Consider the following 24937-nt stretch of genomic DNA (forward strand, 5'->3'; position numbering starts at 1 on the left):
TCTGTGAATTATTTAGAATTCAAGGCACACTTAACCAGCATGGCTACTACAGCATTCTGCAGCGATACCATCCCTTCTGGTTTGCACTCAGTGGGACTATCATTTGATTTTCAACAGGACAATGACCCAAAACACACCTCCAGGCTGTGTAAGGGTTATTTGACTAAGAAGAAGAGTGATGGTGCTGCATCAGATGACCTGGCCTCCACAATCACCCGACCTCAACCCAATTGAGATGGTTTGGGATGAGTTGGACCGCAGAGTAAAGGAAAAGCAGCAAACAAGTGCTCAGCATATGTGGGAACTCCTTCAAGGCTGTTGGAAAAGCGTTCCAGGTGAAGCTGGTTGAGAGAATGCCAAGAGTGTGCATCAAGGCAAAGGGTGGCTACTTTGAAGAATTTCAAATACTAAATATTTTTATTTGTTTAACACTTTTTTTAACACTTTTTTTTTTGGTTACGACATGATTCCATGTGTTATTTCATAGTTTGGATGTTTTCACTATTTACAATGTAGAAAATAGTAAAAATAAAGAGAAACCCTTGAATGAGTAGGTGCGTCCAAACTTTTGACTGGTACTGTATATATATTTTTAAGACAATCATGGTACCAGTAATTGCTTCTAAAACACCAGATGTATGTCCTTCTTCTTCTTCTGTCACACACAGAAGAAGTTATAAGGATAATTGAGTTGCTAATGGAAGCCTGCAGTACCCTGGTCAGCCTTCAACTTGAGTTACTCAATGAGAAGGGGTCAGCATTGAGCTAACCTCAACGTCACTTCCAGGAGTAGCTCAAACTGCGCATGTTATGTCTCAATGAAACGTTATCTTAACCAATTTCATTTGGCTTCAATGCGCTATTGAATCTTCACATAGGAAAGAATGGTGTCACGTGATCAATGGCTTTGTCCATTCATATATACAGTCTTTGTGTGACGCCCAGTACAGTCAAAGTCTGAATGATGAGAGCTCCCTTAATAGCAAAAGACTATCATTAGTGTCAAATCCAACCACTGAGTTCTCTCATCAGTTTGTAATCCAAATGAAGCAGCTTCTCATCTTGAGGCCTAAACATTTCTCTAATTTGACTACTGAGGAGTCAGTGACCTGTCATCCTTTGACTGTTGTAGAGGATAATGATTATGATGTGTCAATCTTTGTTAGTAGTTCCCCCTACAGGACAGGTTAACAACTGTTTAACAATGTGTTTGTTTGCTTGTGTCTGTCTGTGCCCTCAGAGAGCTTGAACTGTGGCTACCCCTCCGCCCTCCGCGTCTCGGCCCCCGCCCTCCGCGTCTCGCCCCCCACCCTCCGCATCTCGCCCCCCGCTGCCCCCTCTTATGGACCGCATGAGGAAGATCAAGCGGCAGCTGTCCCTCACCCTGAGGGGGGGCAACAGTGGGGATAAGACCAGCGAGACCATCAGCCCTCAGGACACAGCGCACAGTCACAGTGACTCCGGTACAGTGGCTGATACAAACCAACACAGTCACAGTGACTACAGTACAGTGGCTGATACAAACCAACACAGTCACAGTGACTACAGTACAGTGGCTGATACAAACCAACACAGTCACAGTGACTACAGTACAGTGGCTGATACAAACCAACACAGTCACAGTGACTACAGTACAGTGGCTGATACAAACCAACACAGTCACAGTGACTACAGTACAGTGGCTGATACAAACCAACACAGTCACAGTGACTACAGTACAGTGGCTGACCCATACCAAGTTACCTATACAATGATTCCAGTATAGGCTGACCCATACCAAGTTACCTATACAATGATTCCAGTATAGGCTGACCCATACCAAGTTACCTATACAATGATTCCAGTATAGGCTGACCCATACCAAGTTACCTATACAATGACTCCAGTATAGGCTGACCCATACCAAGTTACCTATACAATGATTCCAGTATAGGCTGACCCATACCAAGTTACCTATACAATGATTCCAGTATAGGCTGACCCATACCAAGTTACCTATACAATGATTCCAGTATAGGCTGACCCATACCAAGTTACCTATACAATGATTCCAGTATAGGCTGACCCATACCAAGTTACCTATACAATGATTTCAGTATAGGCTGACCCATACCAAATCACCTATACAATTCAACTGTAGGATACTTCACCCCTGAATTATTACACTGCAACAACCAATATGGTGGTATCTTTGACCAATTAGGCCTAATTGTCAAAGAAGTAATAACAAGTGAAACTGCAGACAGCTTTGTAGTTCAATGTGCAGAATATTTAGTTTAGTTTGGACCATCTTTATGCTGAAGGCGGGAGTTATTATATCCTTCTTTTCATAATGGTGATATGAAAAACCAAATGATGCGATGAAAAGCTCTCAAATGTAGTGATTCAACTGTTTTCTTACCAGAGACATAACAACTGTACTCATAAATATTTCAATTAGGTCTGCTGTAAAAGGTTACATTTCTTTCTCCTTATACAAGCATGCCACACATGACTGGGTGACCTGAAACCAATGATGACTCAGTATCATTTGTGGGAGTACTGTACATGCCACAGAGTAGTGTCACTCTTGTGCAAAGCTCTGCAGTGCAAACATTACACCCTTCTATGGCTTCTCTGCTACAGGGGATACATGGTTTAGGTTAGTGGTAGGGGTACGTCTTACCTTACCATCACTCCACAGTGTGTGTTCCTAAATTCAATCTGGAGTGCTAAGAGTGCGTTCGTAAATTCATCAGTTATTCTGCGCTCTGGCACACTCAGACGAGAGTGCTCTGAAATTGGAGTAGATAGCCAGAGTGAATTTACGAACGCACCCACAGATTCACACACAAAATAGGCCTAGCTACACTTTTCCAAATCCTATATGGCTCCACCCTGAAGGATCTGGTGATGATGGGATGGGTGTTTGTGTGATAACGGTGCTTCTGGTTCCTGCTTGCTATTCTTAATTTAATCCGACGCATGTCTCTTCCAGCATGGCTCTCTGTGCTCTAATACTGGCTGTATTGATGCTGTCTCAGGAGGTTTCAATGAAACAACTTCCCTGGTGGAGAAAAAAAAGAATTTGTGCAATAAAACCAATCAACATTTGAATAAAAAAAAAAAACATTGAAAAACTGTTTAGAATGAAAATTAATTTGGCTTTGTGAAGTAATGAATAAAGTGCTGTTGCGTAATATAAGTTACCATCAACTGTGTCCATAAGAGATTATTAGAGGCAGTAAGCAAGAGCCACATCTGGCCTGTACAATGCAATGAAACCAGTTCATGCAGCTCACAAACTTCTCAGTAACCCTGTTACTAATACTGAAGGTTTTCCTTGTCAATTGACCCCATATTTTTTGTCTTCCAGTGTGTATTAACCTCTTTTGGAAAGTGAATCGCATGCTCTGAAAGATGGACATTTGTACGTGTTTCCCCCGTTCATTTGGTTGATCCTTTAATTTCAAGTTACTGGCTCTTTTCTTTCCTTTCCTTCCCCGTTTCTTCTCATCTTAACCACCATTACTCTGTTCCTCTCTACCAAATGTTACTGCCTACTTCTGTAACATTTTTCTTACTTTCTGTAACATTTTTCACTATTTTTGTAACATTTCCACTTTTTTCCCCAATACTACATCTTCATCCATGACTTTAATTTGTTTTTCTGTTTATTTTTCTCTTCTTTCTTTCTACACCCCTTCCCCCTTTTTGTTGTCCTGTCTTCATCCCAATCATGATCTGTTTCCTCTTTCATTTGCTTTGTACCCTTGTCCCCGATCATGCCCTGCCGTGCCCTGTGTTCCCCGTCCACCTCACAACCACCTCCACCTGCATTGTCCTTCGTGACTCCCACCCGTACCCCATTCCTCCCTCCTGTGTGTGTCTCCCCTGTGTCTCTGCCTCCCCACCCTTCTCTCTCCCAGAGACCATGTCAGTGCGGGGCAGTGGCACTGGCAGTTTGCGGGGTTCAGTGCGAGGCAGTGGTGGTGGAGGCTCGTTCAGCATGCACTCCCTGCTCCAGTCGTACGGCTCCGCCCTGCGCCGACCACGCAGCCTGGGCCGCAGCCTCAGCTCCTATCTCAACCACACCACACGCCTGGGTACAAAACACTTGGCCCACACAGGGAAGGGGAATGTGTGTGTGTCTGCTCTGGGAGTGTGTATGTGACCTCTGGCCACAAGTGTGTGAGTGTGTTTGTTAAGGGTGTGTCATGTTATGACTGGTTATGTTGTAGACTTACAGTGACTTCAGAAAGTATTCACACCCCTTTGACGTATTCCGCATTTTCTTGTTACAGCCTAATTTCAAAATTTACTAAATATATATATTTTTTTCTCTCACCCATCTACACACAATACCCCATAATGACATAGTGAAAACATGTTTTCAGAAATGTTTGCAAATGTGTTGAAAAGGAAATACTGAAATATCACATTTACATAAGTATTCACACCACTGAGTCAATACTTTGTTGAATCACCTTTCAGTCGTCTTCGGTATGTCTGTATCAGCTTTGCACATCTGGATTCTGGGATTTTCTCCCATTCTTCCTTGCAGATTTTCTCAAGCTCTATGAAGTTAGGTGGGGAGCGGCAGTGAACAGCAATCTTCAAGTCTTTCTTCAGATTTTCAATGGGATTCAAGTCTGGGCTTTAGCTGGGCCACTCAAGGACTTTCACATTCTTGTTTTGAAGCCATTCCATCGTTGCTTTGGCTGTATGCTTGGGGTCATTGTCCTGTTGGAACGTAAAATCTTCACCCCCAGTCTGTCGTTTTATACTCTGAAGCAGGTTCTCATCAAGGAGTTGGCTGTATTTGTCTTCCTCTATCCTTACCAGTCTCCTAGTCCCTGCCACTGAAAAGCATCCCCATAGCATGATGCTGCCACCACCATGCTTCACGGTAGGGATGGTGTTCGATGGGTGATGAGCTGTGCCTGGTTTTCTCCAGACATAGCACTTTGCATTCAGGCCAAAGAGTTACATTTTTGTCTCAGCAGACCACAGCATCTTTTGCCCTATGATCTGTCTTTCACGTGCCTTTTTGCAAACTCCAGGCGTGCTGTCATGTGCCTTTTTCTCAGGAGTGGCTGCCGTCTGGTCTTTCTCCCATAAAGCCCAGATTGCTAAAGTGCTGTAGAGACTTGTCCTTCTGGCAGATTCTCCCGTCTCAGCCAAGGAACTCTGTAGTTCTGTCCGAGTGGTCATTGGGTTCTTGGTCATTTCCCTGACCAAGGCCTTTCTTGCCCGGAGGCTCAGTTTGGTCAGACAGCCAGCTCTAGGCAGTCTGGGTAGTTACATCTTTTCCCAATGATGGAGACCACTGTGCTCTTGGAAACTTTCAACACTCTAGAAATTGTTTTATACCCTTCCCCAGATATATACCTCATCACAATCCTGTCTCAGAGATCTATGGACCATTCCTTGGACTTCATGGTATAGTTTCTGCTCTGCCATGCACTGTCAACTGTGGGACCTTATATAGACAGGTGCGTTCCTTTCCAAATCATGTCCAATCAATAGAATTTACCACAGGTGGACTCCAATCAAGTTGTAGAAACGTCTCAAGGATGATCAGTGGAAACAGGATGCACCTGAGCTCAATATGGATTGTAATAGCAAAGGGGTGTGATTATTTACAGTATGTAAATTAGATATTTCTGTATTTCATTTTCAATATATTTGCAAACATTTCACTTTGTCATTATGGGGTATTGTGTGTAGATGGGTAAAACATTTTATATTTAATCCATGATGAATTCAGGCTGTAACGCAACAAAATGTGCAGTAAGTCCGGGGTATGAATACTTTCTGAAGACACTGTATATGCCTGTTTTTTTTTATTTATTCATTTATTTTTTGTCCTTGTATGGGATTAAGTTAATTACATAATTGAATACTGTTTGGAGAGTAGGTTTAAAAGCTGATAAACACATCACACCAGTGCTGTATAACAAGTTAACAACAGTGAGCGAAACCTTTAATAGTTGTAGTGGGAGAAAACAGCGAGGAAACAAAATGATAAGACATCAGCCAAGAATTGCTTTACCTCTCAAATCTTACTGTGATGGTACCGCATGCACCCCTCCAGGTGCCTTTGAACCAAAACGTTTCCCAGAAAGAAAACGTATAATGAAAGTTAAGACACAGGGCGAGTAAAACATTATTATCAATAGTAGTAAGATTATGATCGTTAGATTGCGATAGGACATTGAGAGCTGGTAACCCTAGCACTCTTCCATGTGGACCAGGAGTTGAGAGTGTTGCTGTGTGTTTGTACAGAGATAGTCCATGAAGATGTGAAGATCGGCTCTGATGGGGAGAGTGACCAGGTCTCGGCCACCTCTTCTGATGAAGTACACAGTCCTGTCAGGGTCCGCCTCAGGAACAACTCTGTACGCAAGATATCCACCGAGGTACACACACTCTCACACACACAGACTCATGCACACACACGCACTCACACTCTCTCTCATAACACTAGTAACACATGAGGTGTTTTATCCTAACCTCTAACCTTTGACCTCATCTTCAACCTCTAACCTTTTGTATCTTTTCTGTTAGGATATAAACAAGCGGTTGTCCTTGCCTGCGGACATCCGTCTCCCAGATGGCTACCTGGAGAAGTTCTGTCTGAACAGTCCTCTTTTTGACAAGCCTCTGAGCCGGAGGCTAAGGAGAGTCTCCCTGGTAAGTTACTGCCCCGTCCCTCTATGTCCTCCTCTGTCTCCCTGGTAGGTTACTGCCCCCTCCATGTCTCCCTGGTAGGTTACTGCCCCCTCCCTCTCTGTCCTCCTCTGTCTCCCTGGTAGGTTACTGCCCCGTCCCTCTCTGTCCTCCTCTGTCTCCCTGGTAGGTTACTGCCCCGTCCCTCTCTGTCCTCCTCTATGTCTCCCTGGTAGGTTACTGCCCCGTCCCTCTCTGTCCTCCTATATGTCTCCCTGGTAGGTTACTGCCCCCTCCATGTCTCCCTGGTAGGTTACTGCCCCCTCCATGTCTCCCTGGTAGGTTACTGCCCCCTCCCTCTATGTCCTCCTCTATGTCTCCCTGGTAGGTTACTGCCCCCTCCCTCTCTGTCCTCCTCTATGTCTCCCTGGTAGGTTACTGCCCCCTCTCTCTCCGTCCTCCTCTATGTCTCCCTGGTAGGTTACTGCCCCCTCTCTCTCCGTCCTCCTCTATGTCTCCCTGGTAGGTTACTGCCCCCTCCATGTCTCCCTGGTAGGTTACTGCCCCCTCCATGTCTCCCTGGTAGGTTACTGCCCCCTCCCTCTATGTCCTCCTCTATGTCTCCCTGGTAGGTTACTGCCCCCTCCATGTCTCCCTGGTAGGTTACTGCCCCCTCCCTCTATGTCCTCCTCTATGTCTCCCTGGTAGGTTACTGCCCCCTCCCTCTCTGTCCTCCTCTATGTCTCCCTGGTAGGTTACTGCCCCCTCTCTCTCCGTCCTCCTCTATGTCTCCCTGGTAGGTTACTGCCCCCTCCATGTCTCCCTGGTAGGTTTATGCCCCCTCCCTCTCTGTCCTCCTCTATGTCTCCCTGGTAGGTTACTGCCCCCTCCATGTCTCCCTGGTAGGTTACTGCCCCCTCCCTCTATGTCCTCCTCTATGTCTCCCTGGTAGGTTACTGCCCCCTCCATGTCTCCCTGGTAGGTTACTGCCCCCTCCCTCTATGTCCTCCTCCATGTCTCCCTGGTAGGTTACTGCCCCCTCCATGTCTCCCTGGTAGGTTACTGCCCCCTCCCTCTCTGTCCTCCTCCATGTCTCCCTGGTAGGTTACTGCCCCCTCCCTCTATGTCCTCCTCCATGTCTCCCTGGTAGGTTACTGCCCCCTCCCTCTCTGTCCTCCTCCATGTCTCCCTGGTAGGTTACTGCCCCCTCCCTCTCTGTCCTCCTCTATGTCTCCCTGGTAGGTTACTGCCCCCTCCATGTCTCCCTGGTAGGTTACTGCCCCCTCCCTCTATGTCCTCCTATATGTCTCCCTGGTAGGTTACTGCCCCCTCCCTCTATGTCCTCCTATATGTCTCCCTGGTAGGTTACTGCCCCCTCCCTCTATGTCCTCCTATATGTCTCCCTGGTAGGTTACTGCCCCCTCCCTCTATGTCCTCCTATATGTCTCCCTGGTAGATTACTGCCCCCTCCCTCTATGTCCTCCTATATGTCTCCATGGTAGGTTACTGCCCCCTCCATGTCTCCCTGGTAGGTTACTGCCCCCTCCCTCTATGTCCTCCTCTATGTCTCCCTGGTAGGTTTATGCCCCCTCCCTCTCTGTCCTCCTCCATGTCTCCCTGGTAGGTTTATGCCCCCTCCCTCTCTGTCCTCCTCCATGTCTCCCTGGTAGGTTTATGCCCCCTCCCTCTCTGTCCTCCTCTATGTCTCCCTGGTAGGTTACTGCCCCCTCCCTCTCTGTCCTCCTCTATGTCTCCCTGGTAGGTTACTGCCCCCTCCCTCTATGTCCTCCTCCATGTCTCCCTGGTAGGTTACTGCCCCCTCCATGTCTCCCTGGTAGGTTACTGCCCCCTCCCTCTATGTCCTCCTCTATGTCTCCCTGGTAGGTTACTGCCCCCTCCATGTCTCCCTGGTAGGTTACTGCCCCCTCCCTCTCTGTCCTCCTCCATGTCTCCCTGGTAGGTTACTGCCCCCTCCATGTCTCCCTGGTAGGTTACTGCCCCCTCCCTCTCTGTCCTCCTCCATGTCTCCCTGGTAGGTTACTGCCCCCTCCATGTCTCCCTGGTAGGTTACTGCCCCCTCCCTCTCTGTCCTCCTCCATGTCTCCCTGGTAGGTTACTGCCCCCTCCATGTCTCCCTGGTAGGTTACTGCCCCCTCCCTCTCTGTCCTCCTCCATGTCTCCCTGGTAGGTTACTGCCCCCTCCATGTCTCCCTGGTAGGTTACTGCCCCTCCATGTCTCCCTGGTAGGTTACTGCCCCCTCCCTCTATGTCCTCCTCCATGTCTCCCTGGTAGGTTTATGCCCCCTCCCTCTCTGTCCTCCTCCATGTCTCCCTGGTAGGTTACTGCCCCCTCCCTCTCTGTCCTCCTCTATGTCTCCCTGGTAGGTTACTGCCCCCTCCATGTCTCCCTGGTAGGTTTATGCCCCCTCCCTCTCTGTCCTCCTCCATGTCTCCCTGGTAGGTTACTGCCCCCTCCCTCTCTGTCCTCCTCTATGTCTCCCTGGTAGGTTACTGCCCCCTCCCTCTATGTCCTCCTCCATGTCTCCCTGGTAGATTACTGCCCCCTCCCTCTATGTCCTCCTCCATGTCTCCCTGGTAGGTTACTGCCCCCTCCCTCTATGTCCTCCTCCATGTCTCCCTGGTAGGTTACTGCCCCCTCCCTCTCTGTCCTCCTCCATGTCTCCCTGGTAGGTTACTGCCCCCTCCCTCTATGTCCTCATGCTCACTCTGTCTGGCCCATGCTTTTTTCATGAGCTGTCTTGTCCCTGTGTGTGTTGAGCTCTTAAGACTCTCCCTCTTGCATTTTAGTTCTTGTATTTTCATGTGCACTACAATTCTGTTCTCCCTTGCAGTTATGCCTTGCTATACTGTTCCTCCACCATTTTCTTTCATTGATATTTATTCAAGGTCAGAGCTTATACATTCACTGCCAGACATCTCAACAGAAGTGGTTGCACGTGTCCTGATGAGATTGACCTTCTTTGTATCATCTTCCTGGATAAAGCCAGTCTCGTAGTTCATCTTCCTGGATAAAGCCAGTCTCGTAGTTCATCTTCCTGGATAAAGCCAGTCTCGTAGTTCATCTTCCTGGATAAAGCCAGTCTCGTAGTTTGTAACAATGTTCTGGAGTCTGTCTGTCATATTTGTGAATAACAAAGCATGTTCTCATTCTGTGATTTTACATGTGGTAAGACTTCTAGAATCCTCTAAAGATACAATGTGTTTTTTTTCTCAGTCAGAGATTGGCTTTGGGAAGCTGGAGACCTATGTGAAGCTGGATAAGCTAGGAGAGGTATGCTGTTGCAAACATATACATTTGACATTACCTTACCCCTTAGTCATTGTTTATTTGCTCTTAACCTCTGCTGCCAAACATTTGTCCTGGCAGTGTTGAGGTTTGCTTCTGCTACTGTTCACATGTAGTGTATGTACTGCTTATATGATGTGCTCCTACTGTAGTCTGTATGTAAGTATTGTCTCTCTCCCAGGGAACCTATGCCACGGTATACAAAGGGCGCAGCAAGCTGACTGACAACCTGGTGGCTCTGAAAGAGATCCGATTGGAGCATGAGGAGGGGGCTCCCTGCACTGCCATCAGAGAGGGTGAGACACCACGCCACCACAGGGTGGGCACTGGGCAGAGTGCCCAAACACCTTTGTGTCGGGTGGGCCTGAGCCTGGGCCGCCAGCTAAAAATAAAACCCAACAGGTTGGAAAGTGGAAACCAGAGCAAGCCAAGGGAGCACTGGCTATTTACAGGATTGACCTCAGTCAACCACAGTTGCTGCTGCAGCTGGCCTCTGATATGGAAAGAGTTGAGGCATGCTGTATAAGTCTTTTTAAAATCATGTGTTGGTTATCTCTCTCCCCTAGTGTCTCTGTTGAAGGATCTGAAACACGCCAACATAGTGACCCTCCATGACATCATTCACACGCAGAAATCTCTCACGCTGGTCTTTGAGTACCTGGTGAGTCATCGTCCACACAGAAAGGAGGAGACGCATAAGAGCATCTGACAGCGCATCTCACACACTGTTCATCTGTCGACTCCTTACATTTTGAATGAAAACAAATTGTGCCAGTGTCAAAGTTGTGTAAATGATTTGTGATTTGTCACGCAGGATAAAGACCTTAAGCAGTATCTGGAGGATTGTGGCAACTCTATCCACATGCACAATGTGAAGGTGAGGCACTCATCAGCCTAGAATACCTTGATACATGATTTACATTACATTCTTTAGCATGTATCATAAAACGGAATTCTATAATTCCATTCCGATGTATATATTTCCTTAACAATAGATGAATTGGTACGGTGCTAATAGTTTTTAAATGTGTAGTTAGTGATTAGTAGGTTCTTATTGGTGTTTTTTGTCTTTGCACATTGTCTCCCTACGGCTCTCTCATCTACAGTATACCTCTCATGTCTGTTACTGTGCCTCTCCTCCTCAGCTCTTCCTGTTCCAGCTGCTGCGTGGCCTCAACTACTGCCACCGCCGCAAAGTCCTCCACAGAGACCTCAAACCCCAGAACCTGCTCATCAACGACCGCGGAGAGCTCAAACTGGCTGACTTTGGTCAGTACCTCTAACTGTACAGACAGTCTTATCACCACACCTCAGAAGTCTCTGTGGAACCAGTGTTATCTGTAGTGCTTCAGTTTAACGTTCTCAATAATCTGTTGAGAGTAACGACAAAACAATGTGGTCAGAAAAAAGGACATCCATTTTTTTTGCTGGTAGAACGACATACGCAAAAATAGTTTTGCTGGTGAAATAAGCCAATATGCCCCAAGAGCCTCTCACACAAACTGTCCCGATAAAATGCTAAGCTTCTTTCAAGCGTTTTGTTGAATAGTGAATCATGCTTTTGTCTCAGGCCTGGCCCGGGCTAAGTCCATTCCCACCAAGACATACTCCAACGAGGTGGTGACGCTATGGTACCGTCCCCCAGACATCCTCCTAGGAAGCACTGACTACTCAACGCAGATAGATATGTGGTAAGAATAAACTATTGTTCATAGCCAATCGGGTTGATATTGACGTTTCGTTATAACATTCTGTTCTAAAATGTCAGTAAAGTTGTTATAGTAACGTTTATATTTTGCCTGTGTAGGGGAGTGGGTTGTATCTTCTATGAGATGTCTACAGGCCGCCCCCTGTTTCCTGGCTCCACAGTGGAGGAAGAGCTGCACTTCATCTTTAAACTGCTAGGTGAGACTGTACCCCCGTCACTGCCCAACTTGGTCCATGGTGTGGCCCTGCCCTTTGAAGGAAAGGAGACGGGGAGAAAATGCCATTTGGCACCATTGAGACGGCTAAGGGCATAAAACATCCCTTTTCAATGTCTTGAGAGTTGAAGCACTTGTGTTTGTGTCTGCTCCAGGTACACCCAATGAGACATCCTGGCCTGGAATCACCTCCAATGAGGAATTCATCTCGTACAACTACCCCCGGTACAGAGCCGACTGTCTACGGAATCACACACCAAGGTGATGCAGCGCTCGGCACTGTGACTGTTTCACACGTTAGACCTGCTCGTTCAATGAGAGATACTTTCATTTGTTGTGTATTTGTTGTTTATTCCTAGACTGGACAATGAAGGAGTGGAACTGCTGTCCAAACTGCTGCAGGTGAGACCACCCCTGTGGCAACATTGTCGTCATTGAGAAACTCCCATCTCAGCTTTTTAGATAATCCTCCTGATCGTCCTGGAGGTGTTCGTTGCCATTAGCGACAGTAGAGTGAAGCTGTGTGTCCTTCTGTGTTTCAGTTTGAGGGAAAGAAGCGCATCTCAGCAGAGGAGGCCATGAGGCATCCATACTTCCACAGTCTGGGTGATCGAGTGCTCACACTGCCTGACAGTGAGTTGGCCTTCACTCCTCCACACATGACTCACACACATTATTAACAGCAGTGTAGTCTCATGTCGTTGGTAAATAATTGTATAATATGAATGTATCCTCTCCTAGCTACATCAATATTTTCACTTCAAGACATTCAGCTGGAGAAGGAGCCTGGAGGTAGAAGCAGCTCCTTGTCTGACTCAGGTCAGTTCCTCTCTTTACTGTCGTATTTCATCCCATAAACTAAATGTCTTATTTTAATGTCCCAACTTCCTTGTACAAAATGTAAACTTAATGGCTACATCACTGTGTTCCAGAGCTCGTACAGGGATGCCTAAGGTTCCGGCACACCTTAGGTATATTCAGTTCACTTCCTTCTCTCATGAGGAGGCCGCGAACCATCCCCTCCTTTCCCCTCTGATGCACTTCAATGTGTCAGTCTATCATCCCATGGCTTTTAACAATGAATATGTAACCATTCTCAAAACACCTCCTTAGATTTTGAGGCTAGAAGAATATTGTATGTCAAGAGTACTTTACATTATATTGAGTACTTTACATTAAATTGACTACTTTACACGATGTCAAGACTACTTTACACGATACTTGACATTTATTTACACGTGAACATCCATACAGAGCACATTAGGTGGTCTTCACTTTCAATGGAAATTCCCACAGTTCATCGTAATACACACTCATACACAATCATTTTAAGAAAGGAGAAGCAAAAGCAGTGCACTCAGATATTTAAGTATGCTAGGGTAGCTTTTTTATGCCAATTTATTTTGGCTCATGAACATAGCCTCAGACGTTTGTTAGAAATGAACACAAACAGCATCACTGAACAGCGCCTTGAATACAAGACTATCCTCGAACAAACACCAAGTCACATCAACAGGGCTAGTACACAGTACACTCCACCTCTGAATGGTTATAGGTTTTATTTGCTAAAATAGCTGTCTCTGGTTGGTCCCCTGTTCTTCCTGGTTGTGTTTGATTTGTTGAAAATCAAGCTCCGACTCCGACTCAGGAGCATTCAGTCCCCTGGTCATTATGCGTTGTAGTCAGCCCACCTCAGACCTGGTCATTATGCGTTGTAGTCAGCCCACCTCAGACCTGGTCATTATGTGTTGTAGTCAGCCCACCCCTCAGAACTGGTCATTATGTGTTGTAGTCAGCCCACCTCAGACCTGGTCATTATGTGTTGTAGTCAGCCCACCCCTCAGACCTGGTCATTATGCATTGTAGTCAGCCCCCCTCAGACCTGGTCATTATGTGTTGTAGTCAGCCCACCTCAGACCTGGTCATTATGTGTTGTAGTCAGCCCCCCTCAGACCTGGTCATTATGTGTTGTAGTCAGCCCCCCTCAGACCTGGTCATTATGTGTTGTAGTCAGCCCCCCTCAGACCTGGTCATTATGCGTTGTAGTCAGCCCCCCTCAGACCTGGTCATGATGCGTTGTAGTCAGCCCACCTCAGACCTGGTCATTATGCGTTGTAGTCAGCCCCCCCCCTCAGACCTGGTCATTATGTGTTGTAGTCAGCCCACCCCTCAGACCTGGTCATTATGTGTTGTAGTCAGCCCACCCCTCAGACCTGGTCATTATGTGTTGTAGTCAGCCCACCCCTCAGACCTGGTCATTATGCGTTGTAGTCAGCCCACCTCAGACCTGGTCATTATGTGTTGTAGTCAGCCCACCCCTCAGACCTGGTCATTATGTGTTGTAGTCAGCCCACCCCTCAGACCTGGTCATTATGTGTTGTAGTCAGCCCACCTCAGACCTGGTCATTATGTGTTGTAGTCAGCCCCCCTCAGACCTGGTCATTATGTGTTGTAGTCAGCCCCCCTCAGACCTGGTCATTATGTGTTGTAGTCAGCCCCCCTCAGACCTGGTCATTATGCGTTGTAGTCAGCCCACCCCTCAGACCTGGTCATTATGTGTTGTAGTCAGCCCCCCTCAGACCTGGTCATTATGTGTTGTAGTCAGCCCACCCCTCAGACCTGGTCATTATGTGTTGTAGTCAGCCCACCTCAGACCTGGTCATTATGCGTTGTAGTCAGCCCACCCCTCAGACCTGGTCATTATGTGTTGTAGTCAGCCCACCTCAGACCTGGTCATTATGTGTTGTAGTCAGCCCACCTCAGACCTGGTCATTATGTGTTGTAGTCAGCCCACCTCAGACCTGGTCATTATGCGTTGTAGTCAGCCCCCCTCAGACCTGGTCATTATGCGTTGTTGTCCAGCCGAATCAGCTTGCAGGCACCTGGCTCGCCACAAGGAGTCGCTAGAGTGCGATGGGACAAGGAAATCCCGGCCAGCCAAACCCTCCCCTAACCCGGACGACGCTGGGCCAATTGTGAGCTGGCTGTGACACAGCCTGGGATTGAACCTGGGTCTGTAGTGACGCCTCAAGCACTGTGCTGCAATGCCATAGACCGCTGAGCCAATCAGGAGGCCATGCTGTCTTTTACTGAGGAAAACAATTACTTTTTACCAAATGTAATAAAACACAGACTACTAAGCCCCTGCTCAACAATGAAAATCAATATCCAAATTATGCCCAACACACACATACAGTAAAAAATGTAAAGAGAAATCGATTGGCCTGTTGCTTACATAATCCAAATATCAGCCATGGATAAAATGTGTGTTGTTTTGTAACACAGCTATAATGAGAAATTCATCATTACATAATTTCCTGCATTAATTATTCATATGTCTTTCTGAGGGGTGTTCTGCTCTCTCACCCTAAACTCGTTCCTGTTATATCACAGAGGAAGGGTTAACCGTCCTGTAATCTAACTCCTGATTTAGCCTGAGGAGTCAGGAGTGGGGTGATAATGAGAGGGTGGATCTCTGACTCATTCTCATTTACAACACTGCTGCTATTCTATCTACTTGAAGCTTATCAACAATGCGGAAGGGAAAAGTACAGTTTACTTCAACTATGTTTGACGTTAATACTGTGGAATACTCCGTATAGTTTTTTTACATGCAAAAAATGTACCCCTTTCGGCCTCCCAGGACTTGGTGTATTTGAGATGAATTCAGAGTAATTTCCATTTCTCCCCTTCCTGACACACCAAAGGGGAATGCTGATGTGACACATTGCCTGTAGGGACCTTACCCACTGAGTTGTCCTGTATGAAAACCCTATGTTTGTTCCTGCTCCTCTCTCTCTCTCTCTCTCTGGGCCAACGCCCTGATAGATCATTCAGCATGGTTACTAAACACATTCATCTGTTTCAACACTGAATTTGTATTGTGGGCCCTGTTTTGACAATGCAAAGTGAAAATACGGCACTAGTGTCAAATAATACCGTAATGCTCCCAATATCTGTACTTGAATTTATTTTAAATATTTTTGTGACGTCCATGGAGGGCATGATGGTTTGGAATGTAATGATGCGGACACAAAACACACATTTGTGTTGAATTTTGACACAAGTGCTACTTATTTCCGTTGTCAATGTATCACTGTGTGTGCTGTATGTCTTCATACGGTATCTCCTTTGTCAGCAGCAGCACCTCTCTTACCCTGATGGAACCTTCTCCCTCTGGTCTCTGTTCAAGTACTTGTGATGATGATGATGACGATGAGTGTTCCTCCTGGGAACTGTCTGTCACTCCTCTCACTGTCTCTCTCTCCTCACAGTGAACAGCATATCTCGACGACAGAGCCTGCTTTTCTGAGTGGAGCGAGAGAGACGGACAAACGAGGGGACGAGAAGCTGAGACATTTCCGTGTGCGATGAAGGGATACATATTCATCTTCTTTATACCTTTTGAATTGTCATTGTCGGTCCATTTAGTGTTGAGAGAGGTTCACTAGCTGTTTACATGTAAGACGAGGCTGAGGAGGATACCTGTTTTTCTTCTTAGTTTGCTCTCAATATGCACTCTCTCCTCTATAGAAACGTTTACTGTCACAGACACACTTTTACCATCACGTATACTGTAAATGCTGACAGGCAAAGAAAGCCTTACCATTTTTCCCTTGTATAGCTAACTACTGTGATCTTTAGTTTACAGGCTGACATAATTGCAGTCCTGTATAATTAAATTTAGACATGTCAGGACATTCTTTGAATGCAATAATCATCACCCGTACATTTTAATGGATTTGGACCAAAGTTTTCAACTCACTTAAATTATGCACAATGATATGGTAATACCCCTAGCTAGAACCTTTTTATTTTTGATTGTATAATACCACAATGAAGGAATAATTCGAAAAATTACAAGGCTTGAATAAGTGAAAGTTAATTCGAGTTGTCTTCTAACTGAGGGAGGAATAATACGGTGAGGCTGTAGTGTCTCACCTTGGTCTTCCACACTCCCATTTCCACCACAGCAAGGTATTACAGTCTATCCCTCCCATTTCCACCACAGCAAGGTATTACAGTCTATCCCTCCCATTTCCACCACAGCAAGGTATTACAGTCTATCCCTCCCATTTCCACCACAGCAAGGTATTACAGTCTATCCCTCCCATTTCCACCACAGCAAGGTATTACAGTCTATCCCTCCCATTTCCACCACAGCAAGGTATTACAGTCTATCCCTCCCATTTCCACCACAGCAAGGTATTACAGTCTATCCCTCCCATTTCCACCACAGCAAGGTATTACAGTCTATCCCTCCCATTTCCACCACAGCAAGGTATTACAGTCTATTCCTCCCATTTCCACCACAGCAAGGTATTACAGTCTATCCCTCCCATTTCCACCACAGCAAGGTATTACAGTCTATCCCTCCCATTTCCACCACAGCAAGGTATTACAGTCTATCACTCCCATTTCCACCACAGCAAGGTATTACAGTCTATCCCTCCCATTTCCACCACAGCAAGGTATTACAGTCTATTCCTCCCATTTCCACCACAGCAAGGTATTACAGTCTATCCCTCCCATTTCCACCACAGCAAGGTATTACAGTCTATTCCTCCCATTTCCACCACAGCAAGGTATTACAGTCTATCCCTCCCATTTCCACCACAGCAAGGTATTACAGTCTATCCCTCCCATTTCCACCACAGCAAGGTATTACAGTCTATCCCTCCCATTTCCACCACAGCAAGGTATTACAGTCTATCTCTCCCATTTCCACCACAGCAAGGTATTACAGTCTATCCCTCCCATTTCCACCACAGCAAGGTATTACAGTCTATTCCTCCCATTTCCACCACAGCAAGGTATTACAGTCTATCCCTCCCATTTCCACCACAGCAAGGTATTACAGTCTATCCCTCCCATTTCCACCACAGCAAGGTATTACAGTCTATCCCTCCCATTTCCACCACAGCAAGGTATTACAGTCTATTCCTCCCATTTTCACCACAGCAAGGTATTACAGTCTATCCCTCCCATTTCCACAACAGCAAGGTATTACAGTCTATTCCTCCCATTTCCACCACAGCAAGGTATTACAGTCTATTCCTCCCATTTCCACCACAGCAAGGTATTACAGTCTATTCCTCCCAGCTCCACCACAGCAAGGTATTACAGTCTATCCCTCCCATTTCCACCACAGCAAGGTATTACAGTCTATTCCTCCCATTTCCACCACAGCAAGGTATTACAGTCTATTCCTCCCATTTCCACCACAGCAAGGTATTACAGTCTATTCCTCCCAGCTCCACCACAGCAAGGTATTACAGTCTATCCCTCCCATTTCCACCACAGCAAGGTATTACAGTCTATTGCTCCCATTTCCACCACAGCAAGGTATTACAGTCTATTCCTCCCATTTCCACCACAGCAAGGTATTACAGTCTATTCCTCCCATCTCCACCACAGCAAGGTATTACAGTCTATTCCTCCCATTTCCACCACAGCAAGGTATTACAGTCTATCACTCCCATCTCCATAATCATTGAAGGGGGATATTAGTTTAGTACCAGGTACATTAGTCCAAACAGTGTCTTGGTGGCATTTGGGGGAAATCCTCATGTTGTATTTATTTATTTATTTTCATAATGCTGTGCTTGGCTGATATGGTACAATGGTTTGAAAGAAAAATGCAGCACTTCTGTTCTATTTTCACACAACATTTTACAGTTCTCTGAGGAATCCATAGCACTTACAGGAATTCTCCTCATTCTTGCAGGAATTCTGGAATTTGGGGAACCGTTGTACCAAAAACCTGGAGATGGAGATCTCTTTATTGATTATATAGACATGCATCCAATACAAATTGAGCTTCCTCAGTGAAACATCACAACCCTGATAGGTTTAATGACTCTTTTAGGGCACAGGGTACAGTATTGTTGGGTGTAATGTAATTGTGTTTACACATCTACCTGTTTGGAGTGAAAGAGACAGTCTGCAAATTGCCCCACTGTGTACAGAGTGATGTGTGGTCATCATTCTGAGGAGAGTGAGAGCGTGCACCAGACACAGTGTCACTACTTTTACACCGCCTGCTGATGTAGTTAGCCCACCTATTAACCATGGCTGTTGTTCTAAAGCAGTGGTTCCCAACCTTTTATCATTTACCTTACCACCAACTGAAATTTTTCTCTGCCGAAGTACCCCATGTACATTTTACCAGTAGGCCTATGGTCTCATGAGTCTTCTCAAGTACCCCCTGTGGATAGGCCAAGAACCCCTGTGGATAGGCCAAGAACCCCTGGTTGGGAACCATTGTTCTAAAGCACTTCAGTATGTGGAATCTGTGAAAACCAAAGTGAACATGCATAAAACTGTCATCTGAAATTTCTGGCTCGTCATTTTGAATGGGGATAGATGATGTGTTTCAATCCTCAAATAACCAAAGTATACATTTTTGGATTGAGGCGGTAACTTGGAGAGAAATGCAGTTGGTTATGAATTCTCACCATCTCAACCTTTGGGTTAGTTTGGTGGGTTGGGGTGTGATCCTAGCAGCGAGATGTTGTGAACTTAGTAAGTGTGAATGAGTGAGCGTGTGCTGTCTGGGTGTGTGTGTATGAGAGAGCCAGAGAGCGAGTCAGACGGTCAGAGCAGAGGATATGTGTCGTGAAGCACGGCAATGTTATATTGTGGAAAAAGAATATGGTATGTTGTAAATAACCGTAGATTATTTTAACGGAACCGAGCAGAGGACTGTGCAATGAGATGAGGATCCTCTTCTCATTATGTCATTTTGAAGATAAGAATATAGTTTTCTTACGATGATCATTGATTATATTGTTATTGTGTTCTTATTCTTTTAATGAGAAAAGGTTTCTTTGTTCATAGAATACATAATCGGTGTAGATATTTGGATTTTATGTTTATAATTTTTCTGTGATGGTGAAAGGGGCTCTTCCATATACGTTGTCATAAGAAGCATGGATATGTTGCCATGGAAGGGCTGACGGGTTGTGGTTGTGAAGTCGCCTCTTGTACCATTTTATATTTCGCAATAACTGTTGTACTACGCAATAACTGTTGTACAGTACGTGAGCCCTGTCCAGATTTCCCAGTGGATTGACTACTTTATATCTAACACAAAAACAATGAAGTCACAACTTTAAGTCGAACAAAAAAATACTGGAGACTGTTCTATTGCCCATTGTCACTTTTACATTTGGATTCAAATAGTGAGATTTTGATATCACTGTTGACAAAGCGCTTATTTTTTTTTAAAATTGAGCCAAGAAACAAGAAACCTCTTGTAGTTTCCAGTATTGATAAAACTGACATTTCTTTATAAAGCAAAACAAGTTCAATTCTAAGGTGTATGTGCCGAGGTTAAGACGGTGTTCTTCAGTTGTCAAGCAGAGTTGGATTACAGTTTGGACAATGCAATTTGGACAATGCAATGAGACTTGGTTTGGAAGCAGCTTTACCATACAGCCCAGCATATCTAATGGGCATGTGATGTGTTGATGAGGTTGAAAAGGTATGAACATGTACTGTAAACTGGTGTGTGTGTGTATATATGTAGGTACTGTACTGTAAAACATACAATTTGAAAAGGAATTTAAACAAACACAAGCAATACATTTGGCAAATGTCTGATGCAGAAGCCTGCCAAACAAGTTGGTGCTCTGATAGCGTTTAGGAATGGCATGTTATGGGGAGGCTGCAGTACACAGCATTGTGATAAGATGTTCTTCCTATAGTTGGTTGGGGAAACTGGGCCATATCCAGTAGGTATAACACTACAGGAAGTTGCAGATATAAATGGAATGTAGCCTATGGAGCAACCAACACATTAGACTGACATTTTTCTCTGACACGTTCTTCATGGCTGCACCTCTGAATATGTTTTAGATCTGTGTGTATATTGTATGGATATGTAAATGCTCAAGATGTTTTGTGAAGAGAATGTTTTTGGTTGATAGGCTCTGTCAACTGTGCGTAAAAACTGGATTTGCATATTCAAAAGCTCTTTGGATTGCGGCAATAGTTATTATTTTTCCATCTGAGCAGCGGTTTGGAAAGGACTACAGTGTAAATTCTCAAGTGAAATACCACACCATCATGAACCTGTGGTTATTATATCGGTGACACTGAAATACCACACCATTATGAACCTGTGGTTATTATATCGGTGACACACTGAAATACCACACCATTATGAACCTGTGGTTATTATATCGGTGACACTGAAATACCACACCATCATGAACCTGTGGTTATTATATCGGTGACACACTGAAATACCACACCATTATGAACCTGTGGTTATTATATCGGTGACACTGAAATACCACACCATCATGAACCTGTGGTTATTATATCGGTGACACACTGAAATACCACACCATTATGAACCTGTGGTTATTATATCGGTGACACACTGAAATACCACACCATTATGAACCTGTGGTTATTATATCGGTGACACTCTGAAATACCACACCATTATGAACCTGTGGTTATTATATCGGTGACACACTGAAATACCACAGATATATGGCTGACTGTTGAGAGCACCCTTCTGGGTAGCGATACACAATCTTCCAGTACTTGTCAGATGGACTAGATACAGCGAAAAACAGAGCTTGGCACATTTGCTTTATGGAAGCAAAATAATTCACGCAAATGCTTTACTTCTTCACAACTACATACATTTAGTCAGACAATATAAGAAAATATTTCCAGTCATGACAGTCACTAGGCCAATGTAATGTTTTCTCCTGTATTTATCCACTCTTCTGAGTGTCTCAATTGTTTAATGTAACAGTACTACAAATACTTATCCACAAATAATGCCACTCGGAATAGTATTTTATGAATGTAATTGTCCTCCTGAGGTTTGATTTAGCCAAAGTTTCACTTCAATTCAATGGGCGTGTATTAATGTTCTTCAGCACATCACGATTCTAGCTCACCCCAGTGAATTGGGAGGATTAAGACCATAATACTATAGACAGATTATTTTGAATGACTCATCATTTTACACAACGTGAGGAACTTGGTTATATGAGCTGTTAGTATATTCCCCATTAAAGAAGAATTCATTTTAAAGGCAAAACATTTACAAACCACCATTTTGAACAGATGATTACAGCATTGGTTGTGTAATTCTCCTTTTATAAAAAAATATTTTGGTGATATAATGCTTTGCTATATTGTCCGCATCTGTACATTTCAAATTTTATTACCTTTTGACTGGATTTATTAAGATATTTCATAGTCTCTACCGGTTGATATACTGTTAATCAACAAACAAATGTGTACAACACAGCTATAAATGCACGCCTCAATGTGTGTTGTAAAAGAGCTTTGCTTTTGGCTGCCATCAGCTTTTGCCTCAGTCCAATACCAAAGTTATCTGCAGTATTGCATGATATGATTCTTCCGAACTTTGCTCAGAAGCCGTCAAATTGCTCTGTGTGTCTTTAAGTCAGCCATTTCCTTCCAAGTAACTGCAAACTATAAATTGCTTTATTGAGTCCACATACAGTGCCGTGAAAGTCTTTGCCCCTTTCTGATTTTCTCTATTTTTGACATTGAATGTTATCAGATCTTCAACCAAAACTTAATATTAGATAACAGGAACTTGAGTGAAGAAATAACGCAACAATTACATATATTGTTTATTTAATAAACAAAGTTATGCAACACCCAATGCTCTGTGTAAAAAAGTAATTGCCCTTTTACACTCAATAACGGGTTGTGCCACCTTTAGCTACAATGACTGCAACCAAACGCTTCATGTAGTTGTTGATCAGTCTCTCACATCGCTGTGGAGGAATGTTGGCCCCCTCTTCCGTTGAGAACTGCTGTAACTCAGCGACATTTGTTGGTTTTCAAATATTAACTGCTCATTTCAGGTCCTGCCACAACATCTCAATCAGGATTAGGTCTGAACTTTGACAAGAACATACTAAAACTTAAAATGTGTTGCTTTTCAACTATTCGGATCTAAACTTGATTTGTGTATTTTGGATCATTGTCTTGCTGCATAACCCAGCTGTGCTTCAGCTTCAATTCACAGACGGCTGGCCTGACATTCTCCTGATACAGAGCAGAATTTATGATTCCTTCAATGATGGCAAGACATCCAGGTCCTGAGGCAGCAAAGAATCCCCAAACCATCACACTACCACCATCATGCTTCACCATTGGTATGAGGTTCTTACTGTGGAATGCAGTGTTTGGTTTTCAGCAGACATAACGGGACCCATATGTTGTCCTTAAAGTTCTACTTTTGAGTCATCTGTCGATAGAGCATCTTGATGATCATCCGGGTGCTTCCAGGTACTTATTTGGCAAACTTGAGTCAACTTTTGGGAGGACATGGGTCCCATTATGTCTGGCAAAAACCAAACACAGTACAGTAAGAACCTCATACCAACGGTCAAGCGTAGTGGTGGTGGTGGTGGTGGTAGTGTGATGGTTTGGGGATGCTTTGCTACCTCAGGACCTGGACGACTTGTCATCATTAGAGGAACAATGCTCTGTATCAGAGAATTCTAGAATTCTACAGGAGAATGTCAGGCCATCCATCCATAAGCTGAAGCGCAGCTGGATCATGCAGCAAGACAATGATCCATAACACACAATCAAGTCTACATGAAAATGGCTAAAAAGCAACACATTTTATGTTTTGGAATGGCCTAGTCAAAGTCCAGACCTAATCCTGATTGTGTTGTTGTGGCAGGATTAGATACGAGCAGTTCATGCTTGAAAACCCACAAATGTTGCTGAGTTAAAGCAGTTCTGCATGGAAGAGTGGGCCAAAATTGCTCCACAGCGATGTGAGAGAATGATCAACAACTGCATGAAGCATTTTGTTGCAATCATTGCAGCTAAAGGTGGCACAACCAGTTGTTGAGTGTAAGGGGGCAATTACTTTTTCACACAGAGGCATTAAGTGTTTCATAACTTTCTTTATTAAATAAGTATCAGATTGTTATTTGTCTACACAGGTTTTGGTTGAAGGTCTAATAACATTCAATATCAAAAATATGCAACAATTTGAAGAAATCAGAAAAGGGGCAAATACTTTTTCACTGCATTGTACCTGTTATGATTTAAGTATGGAAAAGTACCTTGAATATATAAATGTTGTAAGATGTTAATTCTATGTATTCAAAAATATATAGCTCAATAAAGTTGTACATTTCTCAAGATTGTTATCTGGTTTATGGTGTTATTCAATATTGTATATCACATTTAAATAAATTATCTGGGCTCCCGAAAGGACTGAACTTATCTAATATATAAACAACTTTTGGAAAGCTCATATTCTGAGCTAGCCATTAAAAAGTCCACAGATCTAATTGAATCTGAACAACTCAACTGAAACAGAAAATTTAAAAATATGACCTTGGAATCCTGTAATCCGAACCATCAATTTAAACATGTTTATTTTCTTCACAGATTGTATTTAACACCAAGGAAACGTTTTACGATGAAATTGGCCCCAACTCCCAACTGTTCACAGTGTCCCCTAAATCAGACACATTCCTTCATATGATGTGGGAGTGCCCTGCAGTTAAATGCTTCTGGGGCAAAGTTACAAAATTCAGTTCGAAGTGCATACATTTAAATATTCAATGCTTTGCATCTATAGTTACTTAACAATGATAACTCATTAAATCTCTCAATCACTCAGAGAAGATTACTGCTGGCACCACCTCACTTTCTCCCATTTAACCAGTGGATACAGTTACAATGAGAAGTTATAACAGAATTATCAACAGTGAGAATGAATGGTGCTAAGAAGGAACAATTGAGCCCTGGACAAATATACTTGACTCTGTAAAGAACAATCTCAGCTAAAGCCCAACACATACAAACTTTAGACTTTTGTTATTTTCTTTGCTTTCAGGCCCACGGGAATGGGGTGGTACTGATCGTTGTGGGGGAGGGCGGGGGGATTAGGGGGAATGTAAGGGGAGACTTGGGATGGATTGGTGGGCGCGGGACTGATACGCAACTTCAGTTGCTGGGTGGGATGGGAAGGGGTGGGGTGGGAGGCATGCTTTCTTCGGGTCAGGGAAGTGTGTGGGAGGGT

The 24937-nt window shown here is 44.4% G+C and overlaps 1 protein-coding gene across 3 annotated transcripts in view; it reads left to right on the forward strand.

Moving 5' to 3' along the window:
- cdk16 (cyclin dependent kinase 16) overlaps nucleotides 1–24048 on the forward strand; it is a 27718-nt gene extending 3670 nt beyond the window's left edge. Inside the window, exons 2-18 of one of the 3 annotated variants that reach the window (XM_014134592.3) lie at nucleotides 1241–1463; nucleotides 3909–4085; nucleotides 6268–6401; nucleotides 6550–6675; nucleotides 9887–9943; nucleotides 10140–10254; nucleotides 10525–10619; nucleotides 10773–10835; nucleotides 11104–11227; nucleotides 11529–11649; nucleotides 11766–11863; nucleotides 12036–12141; nucleotides 12240–12282; nucleotides 12423–12513; nucleotides 12622–12699; nucleotides 12813–12851; nucleotides 16155–24048. In XM_014134592.3, the coding sequence (XP_013990067.1) occupies nucleotides 1343–1463; nucleotides 3909–4085; nucleotides 6268–6401; nucleotides 6550–6675; nucleotides 9887–9943; nucleotides 10140–10254; nucleotides 10525–10619; nucleotides 10773–10835; nucleotides 11104–11227; nucleotides 11529–11649; nucleotides 11766–11863; nucleotides 12036–12141; nucleotides 12240–12282; nucleotides 12423–12513; nucleotides 12622–12699; nucleotides 12813–12851; nucleotides 16155–16192 (1626 nt within the window). In that variant the 5' untranslated portion in view covers nucleotides 1241–1342 and the 3' untranslated portion in view covers nucleotides 16193–24048. The remainder of the gene's footprint in view (nucleotides 1–1240; nucleotides 1464–3908; nucleotides 4086–6267; nucleotides 6402–6549; nucleotides 6676–9886; nucleotides 9944–10139; nucleotides 10255–10524; nucleotides 10620–10772; nucleotides 10836–11103; nucleotides 11228–11528; nucleotides 11650–11765; nucleotides 11864–12035; nucleotides 12142–12239; nucleotides 12283–12422; nucleotides 12514–12621; nucleotides 12700–12812; nucleotides 12852–16154) is intronic. The other 2 variants (XM_014134594.3, XM_014134593.3) reach the window with 2 other exon arrangements.
- The last annotated feature ends 889 nt before the right edge of the window (nucleotides 24049–24937 follow it).

Source organism: Salmo salar, chromosome 13 (genome assembly GCF_965601325.2).
Source record: "Salmo salar chromosome 13, fSalSal1, whole genome shotgun sequence".
In the NCBI taxonomy this organism is placed as follows: domain Eukaryota; kingdom Metazoa; phylum Chordata; class Actinopteri; order Salmoniformes; family Salmonidae; genus Salmo; species Salmo salar.